The 25,405-nt window shown below is 39.2% G+C and overlaps 1 protein-coding gene across 1 annotated transcript in view; it reads right to left on the bottom strand.

Moving 5' to 3' along the window:
• Window positions 1-25,405, bottom strand: part of LOC122946033 (vascular endothelial growth factor receptor kdr-like) — a 210,584-nt gene that overhangs the window by 60,530 nt on the left and 124,649 nt on the right. Inside the window, exons 10-12 of the mRNA XM_044305322.1 lie at window positions 9,615-9,765; window positions 5,348-5,468; window positions 1,687-1,798 (exon numbers count right to left, since the gene is read on the bottom strand). Of these exons, the coding sequence (XP_044161257.1) occupies window positions 1,687-1,798; window positions 5,348-5,468; window positions 9,615-9,765 (384 nt within the window). The remainder of the gene's footprint in view (window positions 1-1,686; window positions 1,799-5,347; window positions 5,469-9,614; window positions 9,766-25,405) is intronic.

Below are 25,405 nucleotides of genomic sequence, written 5' to 3'. Positions count from 1 at the left end.
ACACACTTACAATGCATTTTGGATAATCTACTGTGTGTTCTTACATTTATTGCAGAAGATCTTTTATTGAAAGGCATAAAATGAAAGATGGTAGAGTTGCCACTTTGAAATAAGACAGACATCAGAGAGCAGAACAGATTCTCTGTGGAGAAGTGTTTGGCTATTTGAAAACCACAAGAGAAAATTCTTTAGGGGTTTATTCATTACAGCTGTTTAAGGTTGACGTGTATGTACAAGGAGATTACATTTCTGAATCAGCATAACAGTGTGTTCAAGGTGTGATCTTGTCCAAGCTAAACTGTTCTCAGTACATGTAATAGGATTATTAATTCTGCCTCTTAAAAAGTCTGTCAGCAGTTTGAGCCCTGAAAACTGCTGATAGCACTCTGTAGGTGATAGGAAAGGCAGAGCAAACATACCCAGAGAGATGGTCATGCAGACACACTAAAATAGTACCCAGGATAAGTACTGGCCATACTAGAGTACAGGCTCTGACAATACAGTATGCCCAAAACAGGCAGAAGTCAACCATCTAAGTTAAATGGCCAGCCTACGTGACAAACCAGACACACTAAGATAGTACGCAGGATAGGTACTGGCCTACTAGAGTACCAGGCTCTGACAATATAGCAGGCCAAAAACAGGCAGAAGATGATTTTGGAGCCAGTCACTTGCCTCCAGGGTCTATTTCGTTTAAGCTGATTAACCAATAGCCTATGTGATCTTATTGGTGACATGTCTTGTGTGTGTAATGACAGTGATTTATGATGTAATTTAAATTGGACATGCTCTTATATGGAGCCAAAGGTAGGCTCTCATAAAAATTTGATCTTTTGGACCTGCTAAACTTCCGTCCGAAGCCGTTGGCTGACAAAAGACTAACTTGAACAAACACTAATGGCAAATCTAGATTAACCTAAGCAATTGCTTGTCTATAGTTCAACATATAAAGCTGTAATAAACTATAAAGATAGAGAAACCTGCACCCATATATAATGTGGTTTTGCCTGTAAGAATGTTTACCTATGAAAGGCTAAGTTCACATGTGTGTTGGGAATTCCATTTTAAAATTCTGATGAACCAGTCATATGATGGACACCAACAGCACCTCAAGGAAACCACTGACTGTCTGGTGTCTGGAACAATAACACTGCAGACTTTAGACTCAGATGTGAACAGAGTCTTACACTTCCATATAAAACAACTACTCTCAATTTTGCATAGATTAAGCTATGGTTTGGTCCTTATGTTACGTGTCTCTATGACTGTTTTGTCCTAAACAAGAGCTCAGTATTTTGCAGTGTTAGACAGTACGCCCTTACAAAGCAATGACACAGAAAAGGTATCCTTATTGCAGCAGGGTCCTAAACTTAAAGTACAAACTTTTACATAAAGTTTGTAACGTGGCTGCAGCAGGGATACAACCTGTGTGTTCAATGTACGGTATTGGTAACCCATACATTGCTCAGGAAAAGAGGGACCCATGTACAGACCTGAATTCTGCTGTAGTCTTTACATGCAGCAGCACTCATGTCAATGAGCACCGTAAGGAGGGTGGGTGGTTATTTAAAAAAATAAATAAAAAATTGGGATAGAAATTCATCACTAAGATGGCTAGATAAAACACCAAGATCCTGGAAAAGGAAGAAAAAAATGCAGTACTAATAGAATAATGTAAATAGTTACCTGATAGAATTAAATGCATTGATCTTTCATCCATTCCTGCTTTGTTAGATGCCTTGCAGAAAAAAATTCCAGACTGGTTGCTGTTCCGTGAAGTTGTCAGACTGCTCACAATCTGTAAAGCATAAAAAAATGTTGACTGGCCAAGCGACCACTCCATTTATTGACCAACAATAACAATCCCTTTCAAGGACATTCCATGGCCCTCTCTCCACTGAGACTGGTAGCGGTCTAAGCTCCTCTGCTAATCTTCTGTGATATTTTGGTATGTTTGAATCTTGTATCTGTAAATGTTATAATGGGAATACTCCTTTAAACTTTGTTTAGCCATCCTACAGCCACCCTAATGGTAGGTGTAGAATTGGAATAATAATATGAACCTTCTATTGTTCTCTTGATAGGTCTAGATAAAGATGCCCACAGAACAGCATTACATTGATTGATGTAATGTGTGATGATCTAGTTGAGTCACTACAGGGGGTTGTCTGGTCACAGTGATGGTCTGACTGAAAAAAGTTGAAGGTGTTCTCTGGAACTACAAAAATGTGACTGCTTTCTCCCAAAAACAGCACCACAAATGTCCACAATTTGTGTGAAGTAATGCAGCTTGGCCCCATTGAAGTCAATGGGGCTAAGCAGTAATAACACACATAACCTGTGGACAGGCGTGGTGCTATTTTTTGGAAGAGAGCAGCTGTCTATTTCTAGTCCTGGGGAACCCATTTAAGTTAGGCTGATTGCGGTGCTAAAAGTCCCAAAAACGAGGAAGTTAAAAAGCTAGTACAGGAGGTAGAATACACGGAGTGACTTCAAAAATGGTATCCAGAAAACCATCCACCTGTTTTTAAGGATAAAACATTACATAGAATATTCACATATAGTGGTGCTTAAAAATGCACCTAGACCTTTGACCCTTATTCCCTGAGACAGGCAGACCTGCCAGAGAGAAGCTAACTGAGAGACTACCCCTGAGAGAAAAATAGCCTGAAAATTGGACAGATGTTTTAGAACCATCAAGACCATGGTGGAAAGAAATGTTTATGGCAAAGGACTTTACTGCTTGTGGAAAGGGTGTATTGATTCAGCGCCTACCACACTTTGCATTTAAATCTGAGATCTCCACCCTGCAGCCTGAGCATTACAGAAATTATTGATGAGAATGAAATAGCATGCCGTGATTATTTAGGTGACCTGCAGCAGGAGATTCAGGAAGAGTGAAGCGGTAGTTGTGGCCAGTGATGGCCAGTTCCCCGTGTTCGCCCGCAAACACATGCGGGCTGCCATCTTAACTCACAAGTCCGGTGATGCACAGGTAAGTCCTTACCTGTGCCTGCGCCGCGAGCCGGTCTGAAACAAATGTGGTCACCGGGAGCAGGCAGTTCCGAGAACAGCCCGATGAAGGCCCCCCGGCGGCTGTTCTCAGAACTGCCTACTCCCGGTCACCGCATTTGTTTCAGACCGGCTCGCAGCGCAGGCACAGGTAAGGGCTTACCTGTGCATCGCCGGACTTGTGAGTTAAGATGGCAGTCCGCATGTGTTCGCGGGCGAATACGGAGAACTGGCCATCACTGGCCACAACTACCGCTTCACTCTTCCTGAATCTCCTGCTGCAGGTCACTGCGCATGCAGCAAGACAATGACCCTAATCACAAAAGTCGTTCTACCAAGAAATTGTTAAAAAATAATAAGGTGAAAGTTTTAGAAATGTTGTAGAAGGACCTGAAGTGAGCAATTCATAGGAGAAAAACCACCAACATAACAGAGTTAGAGCACTTTTGTATGGAGGAATAGGCTAAAATTCCTCCAAGCTGATATGCACGACTAATAATCAATTACTAGAAATGTTTAGTTACAGTTATTGCTGCACAAGGGGGTCATACCAGATACTGAAAGCAAAAGTTCACATACTTTTGCCACTTGCAGACATGTGAAACTGGATCATTTTCCTCAATAAATAATAAATGTCCAATAATTTGGACTCATTTGTTTGATTTGATTATCTTTACTTTGTGTGAAAATCTGATGTAGTTTTAGGTCAAAATCATGCAGAAGTATAGAAAATTCTGAAGGGTTCAAAAATGGTCAAGCACCTTATGTGATACAAAAATGGAAGTGTCCCTTTAAATGGAAACTGTTCTCCATTGTAAGCTAAATTTTTCAGATGATTTAAGCTAATATCCAATTTCCGTTTCTACAAGATGCTGAAAGTAAACCAGCCATTGCATTATACAGATATTTCCACACATGGTCCTCAGCTGTAACATCTCTCACTTCACATATGCCATACATTTTCCTGATTTTTTTAAATGAAATTCTATCCTTGTAAGCCAGAAGAGACTGCTCTTGAGCACCACATTTCTGCTATAAAACATTAAAAAAAGGAATTGCCAGTGGAAAACCTGAGTTGGATCCTGGTGTACCAGGGAGCCTACAGTACAATGGCCAATATAGTTGCTAAGACCTAAGGCAAAACAACTAATTATGGAATGGAAGATTCACAATTAAGACCCATGTCACACTCCCTAATTGGAGCATAAATGGTATGTTTGGAATGTTCTCCAAGTTAGAGTCTGCTCCTCTATACATTTGTTCCTTGTAGTCTTTAGATAACCTGCGGGTGACATTGTTGCTTTAGCTGCTATTGGGTACAATATTACTCCCCACAAAATGCAAAAATAAAAAAATGTCATAGCAATGCAATATTACTTCACGGCATGGAAGAATCAAGAAAGCAACAAAAGGGAAAACAGTTTGTAAGTGCTGAAACTGAGTTAAAGTTGGTTAGGAACTCAAATTATGTACTGTCATCATAAAGAGTCTGCCCATTAGACCAGATGCTCAAGACCAAAGCCAAACAAAATTGACTATCCTCACCAAACCGCCAAAACATATTCTTACATCAAGAGAAATACAGTACCCTTGGTTCCCAAAAATGCCACACGTGTCTCAAAAAATCGCACAACTGATAAATATAGTGAACTCCAACAGCGACAGGTCTGAGGACCTCTTTACACCAGTTTTTCCACCTGAGAGACATTGATACCCCAGAGTGCTGTATACATTGAATCATGTGTGTAACAGTTAAAAAAGTGATAGAAGGCTGATCTTTTTCTTTCCAATAATCAATTGATAAAGGAGGAGTTGAAGCATGTGACTTGACATCACAATAATTACTAGTCTCAACAGATAAGGGTGCATTCACATGACCATATGTATTTTGCAGTCCCCAAAACATGGATCCGCAAAATACGGATGACACCCGCGTGACGTCTGTGTTAAACCCGTTCTTTTTGTGGACCCATTGACTTCAATGGGTCTGTGGTGCACATTTGTGGCCAAGAATAGGACATGTTTTATCTCTTGCAGAACAAACATATGGATACGGAAAGCACACAAAAGCACACTGAAGGCATCTGCTTTCCACATCCATATGTTCATCACTCAAAATATAGAACGTCTTATTCCGCACAAAAAACGGATGCAACACGGACATCATCCATATTTTTTGGACTGCAAAATATATATGGTCGTGTGAATGAACCCATTAACAAAGGCATATTATACTATATATACATGTAGTTTAGCACCTCTGTTGACTGGTACTGTTAGCAGGAAAGTCGCTTCTTCTCAAGAACACTAGGGGTTCAGGAAAGCCTATATTTACCTTATTTTTCTCTTCAGATATCACTTGAACTTCTTCAATAAGTGATCTTCTTTCACTATCTTTTCTTTCTATTTCATCCGAAAAAATAAGAATCCTTTTCACCCTGGCATCCAGTTCACACCTAACAAAGGAAATAATAAATGCATTTAAAGATGATACTGTATGAACCTATGCACACACATACAGTATAGCTGGGAATCCCTCTAGAGGTACCATAGGTAGATATATATCAAGTCTCTTTTCCCCATTTTTCATGTTGATTGCTCTCAGGGGGTACGTTTCTTCTTCCAGAGATGTTAGCTGGTGTAAGGAGTCTTAAAATGCCCTTGAGAAGCCCATAAACCTTCAATAGCTTCTCTCCCCTAAAATCTTCAGAAAAAGGCAAGTTCGTATGAGTATAGGTCTTTACAGACAATACTTCCTGGGAAAATGTATATAAAAAAACTCTCCCCCAGAGGGAAAAAAATAGTCCCTCTTATGTCACCAATAGGTAGCTACCGTGGAAATCAATGTCCAACCCATTAAGAGCCTTGAAAAATAACTTAGCATATAAATCATGGCAGATTCTCTTCCAAAAGGAAGATAGACCATCTGTAGACAGATGTTGCCAGTACAGAGCAGGGTCCTGGTCAAAGGCCTCTCATCCATCCAACCAGCATCCTGTACAATACTAATGAGGGGCAAGAACCCCGAAACAGCTGTTTACAGTTAGGTGCTTTTTTATGTTGGAGGAGACTCTCAGGGAGCATTGCCTATAAGATTCACCATAACACAGATCCGTTACTTTAATAGCAGTGAGTCTTTGTAAAACTCTGCCACAAGATGTTGTGATGGTTGATCTACTGAACAAGTTTAAGAATGGCCTGGATGCTTTTTTGAAGTTATATCATATTATGGGTACTAGATTTCTGGAGATGGGACATTGAGCCAGGTATTTATTTTGATTACCATATGTGCAGTTGAGATAGACTTGAGCAATTGGTGACCACCTCATAGGGGTTATAGGGTTGGACTCTATAGAACTGTGTCTTTTTTTAACTTGTAACTATATAATTCTGGTTTGGATGATATCCAAAGTCATATTTCCAAGACTGTTAAATGGGGTGAGCATTGAACTTCAGGGTAGCTATGTAGCTATAGCTGACATTGAGAGACAGTTGTCTTTCTTCTGGAGGAGAGCTTATTTGTATATCTTTGTGAAAGAACATGTTTATTTTTATAAGGCTAATTACTGCAATTACTTATAAGAATATACAGCATACTGAATGCCATATATTACATATTATCTGGTAGGCTAATAGGAGTTAAATGCAAAATCCATATATTCAGGATCAATTACTTTGTGATCGATATGCAATTGACATGGGCAAAAAGTTTATACAGGTCCTTCTAAAAAAATTAGCATATTGTGATAAAGTTCATTATTTTCTGTAATGTACTGATAAACATTAGACTTTCATATATTTTAGATTCATTACACACCAACTGAAGTAGTTCAAGCCTTTTATTGTTTTAATATTGATGATTTTGGCATACAGCTCATGAAAAACCCAAATTTCCTATCTAAAAAAATTAGCATATTTAATCCGACCAATAAAAGAAAAGTGTTTTAATACAAAAAAAGTCAACCTTCAAATAATTATGTTCAGTTATGCACTCAATACTTGGTCGGGAATCCTTTTGCAGAAATGACTGCTTCAATGCGGCGTGGCATGGAGGCAATCAGCCTGTGGCACTGCTGAGGTGTTATGGAGGCCCAGGATGCTTCGATAGCGGCCTTAAGCTCATCCAGAGTGTTGGGTCTTGCGTCTCTCAACTTTCTCTTCCCAATATCCCACAGATTCTCTATGGGGTTCAGGTCAGGAGAGTTGGCAGGCCAATTGAGCACAGTAATACCATGGTCATTAAACCATTTACCAGTGGTTTTGGCACTGTGAGCAGGTGCCAGGTCGTGCTGAAAAATGAAATCTTCATCTCCATAAAGCTTTTCATCAGATGGAAGCATGAAGTGCTCCAAAATCTCCTGATAGCTAGCTGCATTGACCTTGCCCTTGATAAAACACAGTGGACCAACACCAGCAGCTGACATGGCACCCCAGACCATCACTGACTGTGGGTACTTGACACTGGACTTCAGGCATTTTGGCATTTCCCTCTCCCCAGTCTTCCTCCAGACTCTGGCACCTTGATTTCCGAATGACATGCAACAATCCAGTGCTGCTTCTCTGTAGCCCAGGTCAGGCGCTTCTGCCGCTGTTTCTGGTTCAAAAGTGGCTTGACCTGGGGAATGCGGCACCTGTAGCCCATTTCCTGCACACGCCTGTACACGGTGGCTCTGGATGTTTCTACTCCAGACTCAGTCCACTGCTTCCGCAGGTCCCCCAAGGTCTGGAATCGGTCCTTCTCCACAATCTTCCTCAGGGTCCGGTCACCTCTTCTCGTTGTGCAGCGTTTTCTGCCACACTTTTTCCTTCCCACAGACTTCCCACTGAGGTGCCTTGATACAGCACTCTGGGAACAGCCTATTCGTTCAGAAATTTCTTTCTGTGTCTTACCCTCTTGCTTGAGGGTGTCAATGATGGCCTTCTGGACAGCAGTCAGGTCGGCAGTCTTACCCATGATTGCGGTTTTGAGTAATGAACCAGGCTGGGAGTTTTTAAAAGCCTCAGGAATCTTTTGCAGGTGTTTAGAGTAAATTAGTTGATTCAGATGATTAGGTTAATAGCTCGTTTAGAGAACCTTTTCATGATATGCTAATTTTTTTAGATAGGAATTTGGGGTTTTCATGAGCTGTATGCCAAAATCATCAATATTAAAACAATAAAAGGCTTGAACTACTTCAGTTGGTGTGTAATGAATCTAAAATATATGAAAGTCTAATGTATATCAGTACATTACAGAAAATAATGAACTTTATCACAATATGCTAATTTTTTTAGAAGGACCTGTATATCCGATCTTTTAATGGTGATTTCTGTAATCAATTATCTAGTTTCTTAAGGAAGTGTCTCTCTTGCTAGCATGTGTATGATCTATAAATGTCCAACAGACAATAGACTTTTTTTTTTACTACAGTTATCAAGTCTTGACTTTGAAGTCTTTTCCTGGAAATACACTAGGAAAACATCGGATGGGGGAGACAACTGCTCGTCAAGAGTCTTTGATAGTTTCATTAGACTTTGTGACAATCCGCATGTCCTTCATTAGACTCAAAATCGGAAAAGCACCAATAGCCCGGTCCGACATTTAGAGTTTATAAGTACAAGTTAGGGATTTAAGAGGAAGCTAAATATATCAGCATTTGGCTACAGAGAACAATAGGCTCAATCTGAATGTCCTTCTGGGCTTAAAAAGAGACAGAGAGAAGAAGAGGAAACCAGGCAAGAACAGGAAATAAAGCCATGCGTCATATTACTCAGAAGTCCTAGTAGGATTTCTGTAAGTAAAAGATAAGACTGTTTTAATCACAAGCATAACCTTATCCTTACTATACAAATGGCAGGTCATAGACTGTGTAATCTTTCATTCTAGATACACATATACATCCTCTATCCTTATGTGTGCTAAGTATGTGAAGGTTCCTGTGATTCCCACAGCCCCATTATAGTAAATGCAATGATGGAAAGCCAATCAGATAGTATTTATCAATCTGCTATTAACCTATAGTGAAATACCTCCAAAGGACAACCTTTCTGAGAAGATCACCCTCCTATCCACACTAGATCTATTGTAAAAGATTTTTCAGCTCCACCCTATATTATGCATACTAAAATCTTCTATGAGAGCACTCCCACCACTTTTGAGTGCAATTTTGGGAGGTCATCTCAAAGACATTTCGGTGCAGCTGACAGTTTGCCTCTACATGATACTGACATATTGAAAACATGTATAGAACTCCCTTAGCCAAAATAATAATGTGTAGTTTGTCCAACCATGATGGAAAGCTGATCGCCAGCTCTGTACTGGATGTATGCTTTATAAATAGCTCAGGAGGTTTATTGAAGATATCCAGATCATGACCCCCCTTGTTGTAAAACAAAGACTAAAAGTTCATTTCATCATAATGTAAGCATTAGTTATAATCAAGATTGAAAAAATGCTTTTCCCATGGGCTTTTTGATTGCAGCCCACATGAAAAAGGAAATGAGGAGAGGCGATTTTTGTTTGCACAAAGACATTTTGACCTGATGTATCCAGTCTGGAATTTCTTTATAACATTCACCTTTTTACCATATTTTTTAAAGCTCTGTAGGGAGATATTACTTACGTTGTTCTTGTATTTGCACATGGCTGCCATTCCCAGGTGAATTTGGGAGGAGGATTTCCATAAGCAGTGCACTGGAAGCGTCGAGGCTCTCCAAGTAGAACTGGTTCCACGCTGTAGAAGTCTGTCTTTTTCTCAAAGATAGAAGGCTTGACTAGAAAAAGAACATTAAACTGGTGTTGTTATTTGAATATGAAGGCAACAAGTAAATGTATCTCAGTCTTCATATGGTAACCATTTACGATAAAAAAAAACATTAAAGAAAAATAGAAATAGATAAGTGCGGAAAAAGGGGATGTAAACAAACTATGAAGCACTCACTTTCAGTTCCCAAAGTCCAATCTTAATTCCCAACCTGACCAGTATAGCCAAGTTTTAACTATACTAGGCCTTGTATATCCTCTATATAGCTATTTACAACATGACAGAATTACTTCATTTGGCATTCAGCGCTTAAAGGCTATGTAGACCTTTGGGGGCAATTTTTTTATTATTGCATTGTACTCATTTTGAGCTGAAAATCCTATTTTTAATAGGTCTTTATAAAAAATATGGAGCTCTTTTTCTGTACAGGGCCGAGATGCTCTAGTAGCAGGATCTAAATTTTCTTTCTGTCCTGTCAGCCAGCTCATCTGATGGACTTCTTATCTCTGACATAATAAACACTCATTATAGCTCAGTTCTTATCTTAGTGATAAGGATGTGGCCTAAATAGGTGTTTATGACATCTTAGTAATTTAGAGATAACGTTTATTAAATGACCAGCACAAAGTGAAAGTAAAAGTATTTACACAGCTACTAAAACAATTAACCTTTTGTGACAGAATGGCTCAATATTTCTAATAAAAAACAATTGAAAAAAAAATATTTAAGGCTCACATAATATCAAACTTCAAGTTAGTAAAGGAATATCATATATACAATAGGATACAGTGATTTCTTCACTCTATCCATTCTATGTCATCCAAATCGGTCGGCACTGTGTATAAGGAATCAGGATGCTCGGTCAAAGGGTCAAATTCCCCAGTCAACGAAGAAAGTAGAGGACCGACACTCCCAAGTTGCTGGTGGGTTGAACTTTATTGGTCACTTTTCAGACATCAGTCAGTGACACGTTTCGGCACTTATAGTGCCTTTCCCAAACTGTGAACAAGTGGCAATAACATACAAAGTAACAAACACATTTAAATAGCCCGCCTAGTAACACGTTGTTCTGACGTCATGTTTGTCATGGCAACCGTGCATATACTAAAGAACTCACGGGGCTATGCAAAGTGAAGATCAGCTGTTGCGAAAAGTAAGTATATTCGCCATACTTCAATTGCACTGTAAAGACATGTTAAATACATAATGAGTATCTATGTAGAATATACAAGAAGCTATTAAGCGCATGCTCTCTATTAAGTCCCTTAGGTTCCAGGGTCTGGAGATGGTAAATCTAGTATGCTTCTCTTTTCTTCAACATTTCAATCCTGTTTCCTCCACGACGGGGCAATAGTATTTCTTCTATAATTTGAAACCGTAATTGTGCAATATTGTGTTTCTGTGCATGAAAATGGTATGGAATAGGTAAAAGTATTACATTTACCCATGATCTGTTATAAGCGAGCAGGGAATATACGTGACAAAATTATAAGGGCAGACCTTGGCAGCATTAAAACGACATCTAGATAAACATAATTTTCTACAGTCAAGAAAGGCACTTTTCCGTGTCTCAATTGCACACATTGTTCCAGTGTGATAAAGGGTCCATATCTGTCTCATCCACATACAGGTGAACGGATTCCAATATGTGCCCATTTTACATGTGATAGCAAGTTTGTTATCTATATCCTCAAGTGCCCGTGTAGCCTTGCCTACATGGGGGAAACATCTATGTGCATGAAAGATTGCTTTAGCAAGCACAAATCCACTATACAAAAGGGTAATACACTTTTACCTGTTCCATACCATTTTCACGCACAGAAACACAATATTGCACAATTATGGCTTCAAATCATAGAGGAAATACCATTGCCCCGTCGTGGAGGAAACAGGATTGAAATGTTGAAGAAAAGAGAAGCATACTGGATTTACCATCTCCAGACCCTGGAACCTAAGGGACTTAATAGAGAGCATATGCGCTTAATAGCTTCTTGTAAATTGTACATAGATGCTCATTATGTTTATAACATGTCTTTACAGTGCAATTGAAGTATGGCGAATATATACTTACTTTTCGCAACAGCTGATATTCACTTTGCATAACCCGCCCCCGTGAGTTCTTTAGTGTATGCACGGTTGCCATGACAAACATGACATCAGAACAACGTGATACTGGGCGGGCTATTTTAATGTGTTTGTTACTTTGTATGTTACTGCCACTTGTTCACAGTTTGAGAAAGGCACTAAGTGTCGAAATGCGTCACTGACTGATGTCTGAAAAGTGACCAATAAAGTTCAACCCATCAACAACTTGGAAGTGCCGGTCCTCTACTTTCTTCTATCCATTCTCTATCCTAAGTGCTAACTAATATTAATTGATCTCCATCAGAATAAGACCAGTAAAAACAGTCTTTATGGCTAGCTAGTTATAAAACGATCTAATTAGTAATCATACTGATATTGCAATTGAAGTATTACATAGCTTAACATATTTCCATCTGCAATGTCAGCATTTAAGCCATTACTAAGCCAGTAAGATAAATGGATGACCTTAGTACATGCCAAGACAGAAAGTGATGAAATTAGTACACTCATGATTTATAGGCTATTTATAATTCTGGTAATTAAATAGTATCTATGTGCTAATAACTTTGGAATATATGCTTCCACCCCACAGGAAATAACATAGTGGTTATTTCATCATCTGGGTCATACATGTTTCAGGAAGTAGTAGTAGAACTACTAATATCACACCAATAGTACTTATGTAGATCACAAAAAAATGGACCATTTGTCCACCAAACTATTCTGTATTGGCTACCATATTACAGGCAAAAATGCACATGGGTGTCTGAATGAACATGTAATCAGAAGATTGAGAAGACACAATGAGAGGACATGCCGTACATCATCATGTTTCATGACTCAAAAAATTGTCTTTTTTCTCTTAAGAACTTCCTGTAAAGAGCACAGAAGGTAATCTGGGCAGGGTGACTCTCCATGCATTTTGAATTGAATTACATTGCCATGAACCAATGCAATGCCTTGCAATGTCAATGACCTTGTTAATTGTAATAGGAATACACCCACGCCAATGGGGGAAATCCTGTAATAATATATCATAATCAAGGCTAAGTCCATAAATGGGAACGTGAAAAGGAAGAAGGAGCTTTGGGATTAATGTTTTGGCAACAAGTTCAGGAATACGCAGCAGTTGAGGTAGGACATCACGCCAACTGATGGTTATCGAGGGGAAAGGCTTCCGATAACAGGCTACTTGAAACTATAAAGAAAACAACACATTTAAATGAAGACATTTGTGCAGGAAGTGTAACATTTCACTCATTGTCTGGAACAACTAAGCTCCGTGATACTCCAGGAACAGTAAAATGAAATGTGATTGTTGTGCAGGTCCTGATTATTCTCTGGATGTCTATCTGTCTAGAGGTTTGTCAACACGATTGGCTACATCCTCTAATGTAATACAAGCCTAGAATGGGCGTTAGTTGGCTAAGGAACATAAAAAATGTAGTTAGCCAAAATGGCAAGTGCAATAGAATCTTATGACACATTGTTATTCCTTGCATGCCTACTTGAAGTACAAATGGAGAAGGCACAGCTACATTGGGATGAGTGCCTGGGGAAGGCACTCCTACATTGTGTTGAATTCCTTCTTGACACCCCACATTTACCCTTGGAACTACCAATTTGAAAAACCCTATTGTCCTAAGCTCTGTCCCATTAAACAAAAAAACACACTAACCTGTCTGTGCCCCTGCTGCTACTGTGTTCTTGTCCCCTTATGGAGCCAATCACAGGCCTCAATGGTCACAACTGCTTGAACAATACATCACAACAGTGACATGTTGTTCAAGTAGGTGTTACTGCTAAGACCAGTAATTGGCCAGGGGTTGTCCACTTTCTACAATCGCTTATTGTTAAATTCGTTTCCTGAGTTGTTGAAAAATTTGACCAAGAGGAGAGATTGATAAAAGAGTATATGCTATAAATTCCTGTTTATTCTAGCACTGCCACTCTGGTCCTCAGCTCTGGTCTGCATTTACTAGGCTGCATGGGTGATATAGCCACATGGGCATACCCCACATGGCTGCTGCAGACAATTACTGACCATAGTAGTCCTATGCTATTTACCCACAATATTTTATAGCATGTCCTCCCCATATGCAAATTTTCCAATAATTCAGAAAACCCCTTTAAAAAGATCTACCAATAGTCCCCTGATCAAAGGGAGCCTTGTTAAGGGACCTCCCCTATTAAAATAGAATTACCTAATAGGGTATTTTCTAAACCAAAAAATCCTTTCATGTCTCTATGTCTGGAAAAACAATGTTTCTGGGCTTAAAACAGACCTGGGGCTGTGAAATTCACAAGCATTTTCTCATGTACATTGCTAAGAATCCAAAGTGTCCCTCTTCCCAGACCCTGGACTGACCCTGGTCTATAACACGTGCCAAATCTGTAATTGAATACTAGGTGGAATGAAAATCTTATTTTCGACCCTAGCATAGTTGCAGTTTGTTCCAAATAGTTGGAAGCTAAAAATGGGAGAAAACTGTGAAATCTGGCCTTAGCCGCCATTCCATTCTATGAACAGAAGATGGTATTGCAGAGGAATGCCTTAATAAACATTTTTTGTTTGTATTACGTCAGTTTTCATTCCATTCTCATGCCTGAATTGCCCTTTAACCCTTTCAGTACTGTTGTTGTCTGCAATTTACTGCTATTTATGTTATTTTAGCACATCTTAAAGAATCTTATAAAGTTGCTGTACATACTTGAACAAAGACATCATAAAATGCATCAGATTCAGCCTTTCTGTATCTGAGAAAAAGAAAAAAAAAGCTGTATAACCTTTCTCAAAGGCATAAAATTTATGGATTAATTGCTCTAAGTTTAGCATTTCTTAATCCCAGATGCTCTTCTTAACTTTGGATGTTGCCAACACAAGTACTACAAATAGATTTGGCTAAATCTTACTTCTGGCAGAATAAGGTGCCTCATTTTGCATTATACATTATCATATAATGGGATAAAAACCTTTCAAATAAAGGTTCAACTGTTCAAATCCAGCCTAGAGTTGGGCAATCATATTAACTGTCTGTCAAATAAACCTATTTGGCCCAGGGGGTCTGAATAAGAAGAAAATATGAAGGTACTTCTCATGATGGGTTAATCTGCAAGCAAGGGTTTCACATCATTGTTCAGCTGATTGCCAATGACCACATTGGGCTCATTTATGGGGCCTAAATATGGTAACCTCAGTCAGTACTGGTTACCCGACATGGAAAGATGTCTCATGATTGGGGGACACCTGTCTTGTCTTAGACCCACATTGCAGATAACAGAGGCTCAATGTACATTCTGTCTTTCTGTATTTTGTGTGGCCACTACCAATATATTATAGATATATGTGACAGCCTAGAATGTAACTCTAGTCTTTATATTAAGATGGTCCTCAATTCCTTTCTTATTTTTTAAGGTGAACCTTCATACATTCAATTACTCCTCTTCCAGAAATAAGTTTTCTTTTCACTTTAAGATGGAAATTAAATCTAAAATTCCTAACATTCTTAGAATTGTTTTATAGGGAGGTGTAGGCAGAGATAATTTAACAACAGGTAACTTTGTGAGCAGGTTATAATAATGTTTTTCCTACTAACCCTCTGTACATCAAAAGAAGCAACCGAGAAAGGTCAGGGTTCAAAATACGCCTAGAGACATGCAGTACACTTCTAAGCCAGGGTGAAAATTGCTGCCATTTATTTGGTAATTAGAGCTCTGGAAGGTGCCTCTACGCACAGAACACTTCTTTGAATAGGTTTTGAATACATGCCAAATACTAAGAAACTTGGGGACCAGCTGGAACAAGTGCACTACCTACAATTTCATAAGTTGAAAAAATGCAGTTTAATCCTGAGTTACTTATTTTAGATTTCAATGTACTTTATGAAATCTATAGAAGACTACTGCATATTCTATCTTTTCTCTACCCTAGTAAGTCAGCTGTGGCACTGGCAATGAAGACTTGATTATAAACCACCTTGGTTCTAAGCAACCGCTCATTAAAGGTGGGGTTATGTGGTGTATTACAGGACGTAGGGAATATTGAGAAAGAATTACATGAAGTTATTCTAGCGTGCATTATACACAGCTGCTTAAATTCCTCATATGCCTTAAGGCAGGTACATATCAGAGAAAGCGAGAGATAGGCTTTTGATCTAAGACAGCTTCCACACTCCATAGACCCTTAATCGGATGTTATGTGAGATAACACCATATGTTTGATATTATAATGAAGCAGTACTAGATAACTGATATTCAGATATTAAATTGCCATTGAATAAGGACCCTTGCCCTATAAAAACCTAGTTCAGTTTCTAGTAACTCAGCTACATGGCCTAATGTGGGGCCATAACAAGCACTGATCAATAATATAGCAAATCAATCAATGCTTGTGTAAAGAGCCTTGACACAAGCCTAAGCCAATACTGCATGGGGGATGAATGAACATTACTACGATCCTTCATCTCACATACACTTTACATTATGTTGGCAGCGCACACCCGGTGCTGCGGATCAGTGAGCATTGTTATGCTCGCTGGCTGATCGCTGCCCTGTTTACACAATGTAATGATCAGGAATGAGCGTTCCTATGACTGCTTGTTTGGCAGATTTTCCTTCTGTATATAAGGCCCCTAAGAGGCACTCCTAGTGTTAACAATCTTTTCTAAAGTAACAAGTGAATATTTCTATTGGTCATAGTTATGCTCAGATTTTTCATAACATTGTCGTGGTTAAAAACTGAAACTGCTGTAGGTGCAAGGTCTAAAGTTACTAAAAGGTCTTTAGATATAATGGAGGAGCTATTTAAAAACTGGCTAAAAGGAAAAGGAAGGAGTTGCACATGTTAACCGTTCAGACTGCTTATTTCATTTTCAAAAGGGTGTTGAAAAAATTTGATCTGCAATCTGACTGGTTGCAGTGGGTGCATACTCCACATATCCTTTGCACCAGCTTTGATAAAAGTTTTAGAACTTCTCCTTAATAATGATTATAATATATTAATATGTACTCTCCATACCTATTCCTATTCTCCATCGCACAGATTCAGCAGCTGGACAGCGTATTGAAGACTAGCAAGACCTTTATAGACCGTCATCCCTCAAAATGCTATTTCTAAGAGCTGACAGTTTCACACCAGATATATTGAACATATTCAACTATTTACCTAATACTGATACAATTTGCCTGGCATTCCTACAGTGGTGTATTCACTTTATAGGGTTGAGTTGGCAGAAATCCTAGTTTTCACTCACATGCTATGTTAGAATCAATAATGTCTTATCCAGGTAATGGATTCCCCTAGTTCTGCACGAGCCTCCGGATCCAATTGTTAATATTACAACCTGGATCTAAGAACTATGTTGCTGGCTGAATCACGATCCAGTGCTCTTGTCCTGCTACTTGTCCTACATCAGAAGGACCTCAATATTACTCTAACCTAAAATCTTATCTTAAGATTAGCACATGTTAAATACTATTCTATTAGGTCTGTATGGAACATATTTATCCTTGTGGAGACCACCATGTCAGTGTAGGGGGTCTTATAGGCCAGGCAATGCTCCCTGGTGTGCTAAGTAACTAGCATCCGAAAATGATAAATATCTTCATAGTGCCATCTATTGGGTAGCTACTCTGTAAGTCACCCAGTATGGAGAAGATTCTGTTTTGGTTTGTATAGTCATGTTTGCAATGCCTGTTAAAAGGTTAGGGTTAACCATTACAAGGTAGCTACTCCTAATAGGTGTCACTAGGAGACAGTTCTCCTTCTTGGAGAAAAGCTAGTAAAGCTACTTTTCATACTATTTTCCTATTAGTAAAGACATCAGGAAAACTATTGTATTTAAACTGAATTCTCCTTCAAGAAGATCATGGGATGAAGACCTGAATACACATTATGGCAGACTGTTAGTTTTGTTACTAATTACAATGGTGACTACTATACTTCCAAATCAGTTCTTTAGGATCAGACAGGCTTTCTAGTTAGGAAGGACAGCGAGAACAAGCAGCAAAAGAGATACATTTCTAAACAAGTAAAAAAACAAATCAGCCCCTGAAGTACAGTTTATATTGTCACATGTTCTCAAGACCCAGGAAAGATGATAAAAAATGGTAAACCTACAACTTAACCTACATTGTTGCCTGAAAGTTTGTGAACCCATCAGAGTATTATATATTTCTGCAAAAATATGACCCAGAACTACATAATAAAACCCACTGTGCCAAGTAACTAGTTTGAAGAAGAGATACCCTAAAGGTGATATTCTGGTGCTCCCTTGGCACTTACCTGTACACGGATCTGGTCTTTGCTGAAGGTAAGCAAACCACAGCAAACCACAGGTATACTGTGAACAGTCATTCAGACTTGAATTCAGGTTTCTGAGATCCAGACAGCACACTTTAGCGCAGATGGTAGTAGACACAGGCAGGCAGGGTAATAGTGAAGATACAGACAAGGCAGGCAGGCTGGATAATTGGCAGAAACACAGATGAGGTAGATGGACAGGGTTAACTTAAATACAGACAGAACTGAAAGTGCTGGAACACATGGGCAGGGCAGGTACAAGCTGGAGCGCAGACAGGAACAAATGCAACATAAACACAGGTAAATAAAAATAGCACTTGACTATCAAACACTTTAGCTGGTCACCAGGGAACCTAAAGCTAAGGCACCCTCCAGCTGGAGGGGGTGGCGTATATATACTCCGGTAGCCCCAGATACTGGCTAGGGTCACTGGACCTTTAAGAGGACAGAGGTGAGTGCTTGTGGGCCAGAGGAGACAGAGGATGTAGCACAAGGCAGAAGAATTGATGTAGCAACATGGTGAGTAGTTTGGGTATCATGCCTGCAGGGAGGAAGGCAGGACAGTGGTGGAAATAGATAGATGACCTAAATGGCTGGCTCTAAGCAGACACTTCTTCACAACAAGATAATCATCAAAGTTATCCTCACAGGTAGCCATGAGTCTATTCTCTTCACATCAGGAATGTTCTTGATTTAACAGGCATGCTTAGAACGGACTGAAGCCGCAGTCACCACTTTGGCAGGATCAATGGTATTTTTGTAGCTTTTTCTCCTGGGCAGTGAGATCCAGAGATCAGGGATCAATCAGAAGTGGGCGACCTATTTTATTCAAAGAAGTGGGATTTATCAAAGTCTGATCTTCACAACAAGTTTGTAGAAGTGTATCAGAGCACAAAAAAGGAGATTTCTGAGGACCTCAGAAGAAAAGTTGATGATGCTCATAAGGCTGGAAAAGGTTACAAAGCTGTCTCTAAAAAGTTTGGACTCCACCAATCAGGTTTCTGAGTCAGATAGACTGAGTACAAATGGAGTCAATTCAAGACCATTATTATCCTTCCTAGGGGTGGTCAACCTACAAAGATCACCCGGAGGACAAGGCATGTAATAGTCTGTGAGGTCACAAAGGAATCCAAGGTAACTTCTAAGCAAATAAAGGTCTTCCTCACATTAATTAATGTTCATGAGTCTAATATCACAAGGACTCTGAACAACTTTGGTGTGTATAACAGGATTGCAAACAGAAAGTCACTGCTCTCTAAAAAGGAATGTTGCTGCCCATCTGATGTTTGCTAAATATCACCTGCACAATCCAGAAGGCTACTGGAACAATATGTTGTGGACGGATGAGACCAAAATAGAACTGTTTGGTTTAAATTAGAAGCGTTATGTTTGGGGAAAGGAAAACACTGCATTCCAGCATAGAACCTCATCCCATCTGTGAAATACAGTGGTGGTAGTATCATTGTTGGCCTGTTTTGCTGAATTTAGGCCAGGATGGCTTGCCATCATTGATGGAACAATGAATTCTAAATCAACCAGCAATTTCTAAGAAAATATCAGGATATATGTCCGTGAGCTGAATCTCAAGAGACCATGGGTCATGCAGCAAGACTACAACCCCAAGCACACAGGTCATTAAAAAAAGAATAAAATTAAGGTTTTGGAATGACCCAGTCAATATCCTGACCCCTATTCAATAGAAATGTTGTGGAATGGCCTAAAGCAAACAGTTCATGGGAGGAAACTCACCAACATAACAGCTATGGCAGTTTTATATGGAGAAATGGGTTAAAATTCTTCAAAGCCGATGTGCAGGACTAATTAGCAATCCAAGTCTAGTATTTTTGGACTTGCGTGAAAGTCTGATGTTGTTTAGGGTCAAATTTATGCAGAAATATAAAAAATCCTGAAAAGTTCAGAAACTTTCAAGTTCCAATGTAGTTATTAGTTATATTTTTCTTTTAAAATTATATATACTGTATATGTATATATATATATATATATATATATATATATATATATTTCACTTTTGTGCTTTCCTTCTTTAGCTCTGGTGCTGTCTTAAATGGAATGACAAAAAACTAGATACAAAATCTACAAAGCTATGAAACTTGCGCACAGTGGAATACTTGAGAGGGACTAATGTATGACAGAAGTTTCAAAGTGGTTCTTTCTAACACTGTCAACTTCTTAAGTAACTCCTATTCCTTTGGCAACCAGAAAGCCTGGTGGACATTGTTTTTCTGTTCTTGAGTGAGAGTAAAAAGGAGTTTTCATTGAGTCAAATAGAAAGGAAATATATTCTCCTCACTATGAAATAGAAAAGCACCTATGCTAACCAAGATAGGAATGTTACTGTGAACCAGTGTATTCCCGGTGCGGAATGTGCACATCCGACACATACTGTCTCAAAGCTGACCCTTATCCACTGAAGTGCAGCTTTAACACTACTTCTAAGAACAGATCCTGTGATTTTTTTTTAAGTCAGTTCCTTTTTCCATGCGAAGCCAAGAGACTGCACTCCCTTAGGATGATGAGATGAATAAGGCTGATACTTATAAACAGCCTAAATTGGCAGATTGTTTTATCATCATGAAAAGATTCCTTTGCAAACATCCTCCAGCAATAGCAAGATAGCCCCTGTAAGAGGAACACTATTTGTTTGCTAGCAAAGCCCTTGTGTTAAAGGTGAATTGATTTTTGATTATCACGTTACAATCTGCTTATAATTTAGCATACTCATATTTTGCTTTAATTCACAACAGATGTCATCTAACCAGGGATTACGTTTGTGTACTGAGAGGACCATTGGTAAGTGAAAACAGCTGATATTCTGTGCTGTATTTTAGGCTTATGACAAGACTAAACATTATGCACAACACTAATTACAACATAAAATCTGGTAAATCCTAATACGAGTATAAGATTGGGAAAAATATTAGCTTAAATTTCCTTTAGCTAAGTCTTGAAAAACTTGCTTTTATCATTGAACTCTGCTGTATCTATCTGCCTCTGTACTCCAATTGACACGTCTGGACAATCTGTGCGTGCTAGCCCCTGTTGTCTGCCATATTCTCTTCAAGCTGTCTCTACGCTCCAGCTGAGACAGCTCAACAGTCCTTAAGTGTCACTTTAAATTGCCAGTCCCCGCTGTTTGACATACTTTGCTCCAATGGTCTCTGAGCTTTGGCCAACAGACCTCGCCAGATTGTGAGTGTACTTCAGAAGGCCATTCGCTGCTGTCTGCCATACTCCTCTCCACCTAAATGCTCCAGCCAATGCATTTTACAAGTCTGTGAGGTTCAACTAGAGTGCCAGCAGCTTTAAGCTCTTATCCTTTCCATTGTATCCTGGCTGGTTGACTCACAGTGGAGACACTACTGCAGATCTCAGAGGTATATGACACTGTGTTTATCTCCTGGATATAATGCTACAACCAGTCTTTCTGCAATACTAATCCAGGAATGATAAAATATTCAAGTCCCTCTGACACTCCTTAGGTCTACAGATATAACTTCTGACTCCCCATATGACGGCATGCTCAGCCTTAGCTGCATGTGTTCTTAATGGGGCACCTCTTGGAATAATGTCTTTAATAAGACACCTCTGGCAGTAGCTTATCTCTCTCTTCAGAACAAAAGAATAGGCTTGTTAAACTATAACACACTCAACTCTTCTTACCTCCAACATCTGGTAAGTAAGATGTCGGAGGTAAGAAGGCGTACCACCAATAGAGGCAGACCAGCCAGTCGCTATGAGGCTTGTGAGGTTGGGGGGCCTGGGCAACCTACCTGGCTGCCATTGAGGGGGTGGAAGTTTATGGCCTCTTGCTCTCTTCCCCGCCATTCACCCTCATATGCCTCAGGATGCGGGAGAGCATAGGGAAAGTAGATGGCAGAGGAGAGAGGAACATAGGTGAGTATTTTTTTTAAATGTATGCTAACCATACTAGTGGAAGGACATACAATACATACAATACAGTTTGGGCCATTCTACAGAGGAGAGCTATATTACAGAGGGTAGACATTCCACAGATGGGGAATATTGTACATTCTATATACTACGGAGGAGGGCCTTTCTACAGAGGGGCCATTCTATATACTACAGAGGGACCAATATATATACTTTATATATACTATATAAGGGGGCATTATAATACAGGGGGCATTGCAGCAGGTTTTATAAATACAGGGTACATTATAAATACTGGGGACACTATAGTGGGCTATATAACTACTGTAGGCTCTATAAAGGTGCCTTATAGAGGGGCCTTGTTACTGCTGGGGGTGGTATAGGGTGCTTTATTTATATCGGGGGCCCTATGGCGGCAGTATTAATATTGGGGGTACTTTGGAGCATTATTATTTGGCATCTGCATGGAGTTTTTATGTTCTCCCCATGTTTGCGTGTGTTTCCTCCGGGTACTCCGGTTTCCTCCCACACTCCAAAGACATACTGATAGGGACCTTAGATTGTGAGCCCCATTGGGGACAGTTGGTTGCTAATGGTGATGCTAATGTCTGTAAAGCAATGCGGAATATAGTAGCGCTATATAAGTGCATAAAAAAAATAAAAAATAAATAATATGGTGGGCATTACTAATGGAGTTGCTATTGGGGGTACTGTAGGGGGCAATTTTATTACTGGGGGCAGTCTGGGAGCACTATTACTATGGGGGGGACTGTCTGTATGGTACTGTAATACAGTACAGTAGTTGGGGGCATTGGGAAGCAGAGTGGGCATAATATTGGGGGTGTAATATATATGTATGAGGCCGCACGTTTTCTTCAGCGCGACTTATCACAGGTATTATCACTCTCCCTTTTCCACAGTGGAATCGAGTCTCACAGACGTCTTCTATCATAAAACATCCTGTGGAACATCAGAACAGGTGCACTGATAGTGAAGCACCATTTATACAATCACTAATGTATCTTTGCAAGTGTACCCACAAACAGAGGTGGAATGTAGGCACATCAGGTGGATGTAGATCTGCTTCGTTTTCCTGTTCCCATCTTCGTTGTTGTCGTAAGCCTACGGATATCAGAAATTCCTCCCTATAGTGAAGTACCGTAAGTCAAGCAAATATAAATGGATTTATTATACTCACAAGACTTCTATAAAACAAGTATACAATATATAAAACTCCTGCGTCCTCTCACAGCCTGACCCGGGTTTTGCTCCTTTGGCTTCGTCAGGGGCGTAAATCTAAAATCCTCCCCACAAGCTCTTTAACCTCAACTTCCCCTCACCCCACTCCACCTGTAGGTGATTTAAGTGTAAACCCAACCACAAAATAGTCCTACAGATATAAAACTAAACTTTGAAAAAAAAGGACAACCATTGACAGTATAAGATATCAATAATTAACACCACTAAGCTCCCACTCAGGCGCACCTCTTCACTACTCTCTCAAGTCACTTCACCTACTACTACCATTCATAGTGCACTCCAAACATTGACACCACTTTTCTTATATCACTCCAAATATAAAACTATCCACTTTTGAGACATGCTTTCAGATCAAACACAACATTAAGTCCCCTTGGTTGTAACGTATTCATTTCATATATCCACCTTACTTCACATTTGTCTATTTTTGCTATGAAATATCCTCATCTCCAGTTCCCCTTCACTAGTTCAATACCCGCAAAAATTAACCCTTTTGGGTTTTTCTGATGGATATTTTTAAAATGCATCGAGACACCATGAGTCTCCAGCCCCTTTCTTATATTTCTAATGTGCTCCTGCATGCCGATTTTTTTTTTCTTGTGGTACACCCTATATACTGGAGGCCACACGGGCACTCCAGCATATACACCACACCAGCATTTTCACAAGTAATTTCTCCCTTAATTTTTAGGTCTTTATTTCTGCTATTCGAATGAATCTCTGTAATTCTTTGTTTTTTATCCTTTTTCTCCCTATTTTTGCAAGCCGCACAAAAGCCACACCATTTACATCTCTGGGCTTAAAGAAGGTTTTAAACTTTAAGTTGCCATCTTCGATATAAATACTAAGATCGAGAAAGTTCACCGCATCATTACTGACATTGTTGGTAAACTTCAAATTCCAGTTGTTACAATTCGCCCCCAGCCAATATTTTTATGTCATCCTGGGAACAACAATTTATTACCCGAAGATAGGAAAAATTTCAGAACAGGGTAAATTAATTACCTGGAAGAGATATATCGACGATTGTCTCCTAATCTGGGAAGGAGAAAAAGAAGGGCTCGAATTGTTCATAGAAGAACTGAACTGTAACAACTGGAATTTGAAGTCCACAGATGTAAATGAGTACATTGATACCAGCAGTTGCCATTATAGCCCTTGGTTATTTAATATTCCAAAGGGACAGATCGGGAGAATTCACCGTAATTGTTCAGACCTTGCGAATTCAGATTAGGTTTGTGGAAAAAGGGTATTCTGAAGAAAAATTAATAAGATGTAGTAAGGAGGTGGAAGAAACAGCGAATAGGGGAGATGTAAGCAAGAATATAAATAAAAATAAGGGAAGTATGGACTTTCGGTTTGCCTTTATGACTCAGTATACAGTACATTCAAGGTTAATGAAAAAAGCAATAAGAAAGAACTGGGCCGCGCTTAAAAATGATCCAGTGATAGGAAAAGAGATTCCTGACTGCCTTAAGATGATTTTTTAAAAAGCTCCTAATATTCGTAATCATTAGATCATAGTGCGTTGCCAGAGATAAAAGAAGAAAAGAAAAAGAAAGATCAATTCATATGGTGTGGCTTTTGTGCGGCTTGCAAAAATAGGGAGAAAAAGGATAAAAAAAAAAAAGAATTACAGAGATTCATTCGAATAGCAGAAATAAAGACCTAAAAATTAAGGGAGAAATTACTTGTGAAAATGCTGGTGTGCTGTACAGTTGCAAAAAAAAGTATGTGAACCCCTTGGAATGATATGGATTTCTGCACAAATTGGTCATAAAATGTGATCTGATCTTCATCTAAGTCACAACAATAGACAATCACAGTCTGCTTAAACTAATAACACGCAAAGAATTAAATGTTACCATGTTTTTATTGAACACACCATGTAAACATTCACAGTGCAGGTGGAAAAACGTATGTGAACCCTTGGATTTAATAACTGGTTGAACCTCCTTCGGCAGCAATAACTCCAACCAAACGTTTCCTGTAGTTGCAGATCAGACGTGCACAACGGTCAGGAGTAATTCTTGACCATTCCTCTTTACAGAACTGTTTCAGTTCAGTAATATTCTTGGGATGTCTGGTTTGA

The sequence above is a fragment of the Bufo gargarizans genome, chromosome 9 (genome assembly GCF_014858855.1).
Source record: "Bufo gargarizans isolate SCDJY-AF-19 chromosome 9, ASM1485885v1, whole genome shotgun sequence".
NCBI lineage: Eukaryota > Metazoa > Chordata > Amphibia > Anura > Bufonidae > Bufo > Bufo gargarizans.
The sequence above is the reverse complement of the archived record's forward strand: the minus strand, read 5'-3'. Positions and strand labels throughout refer to the sequence as shown.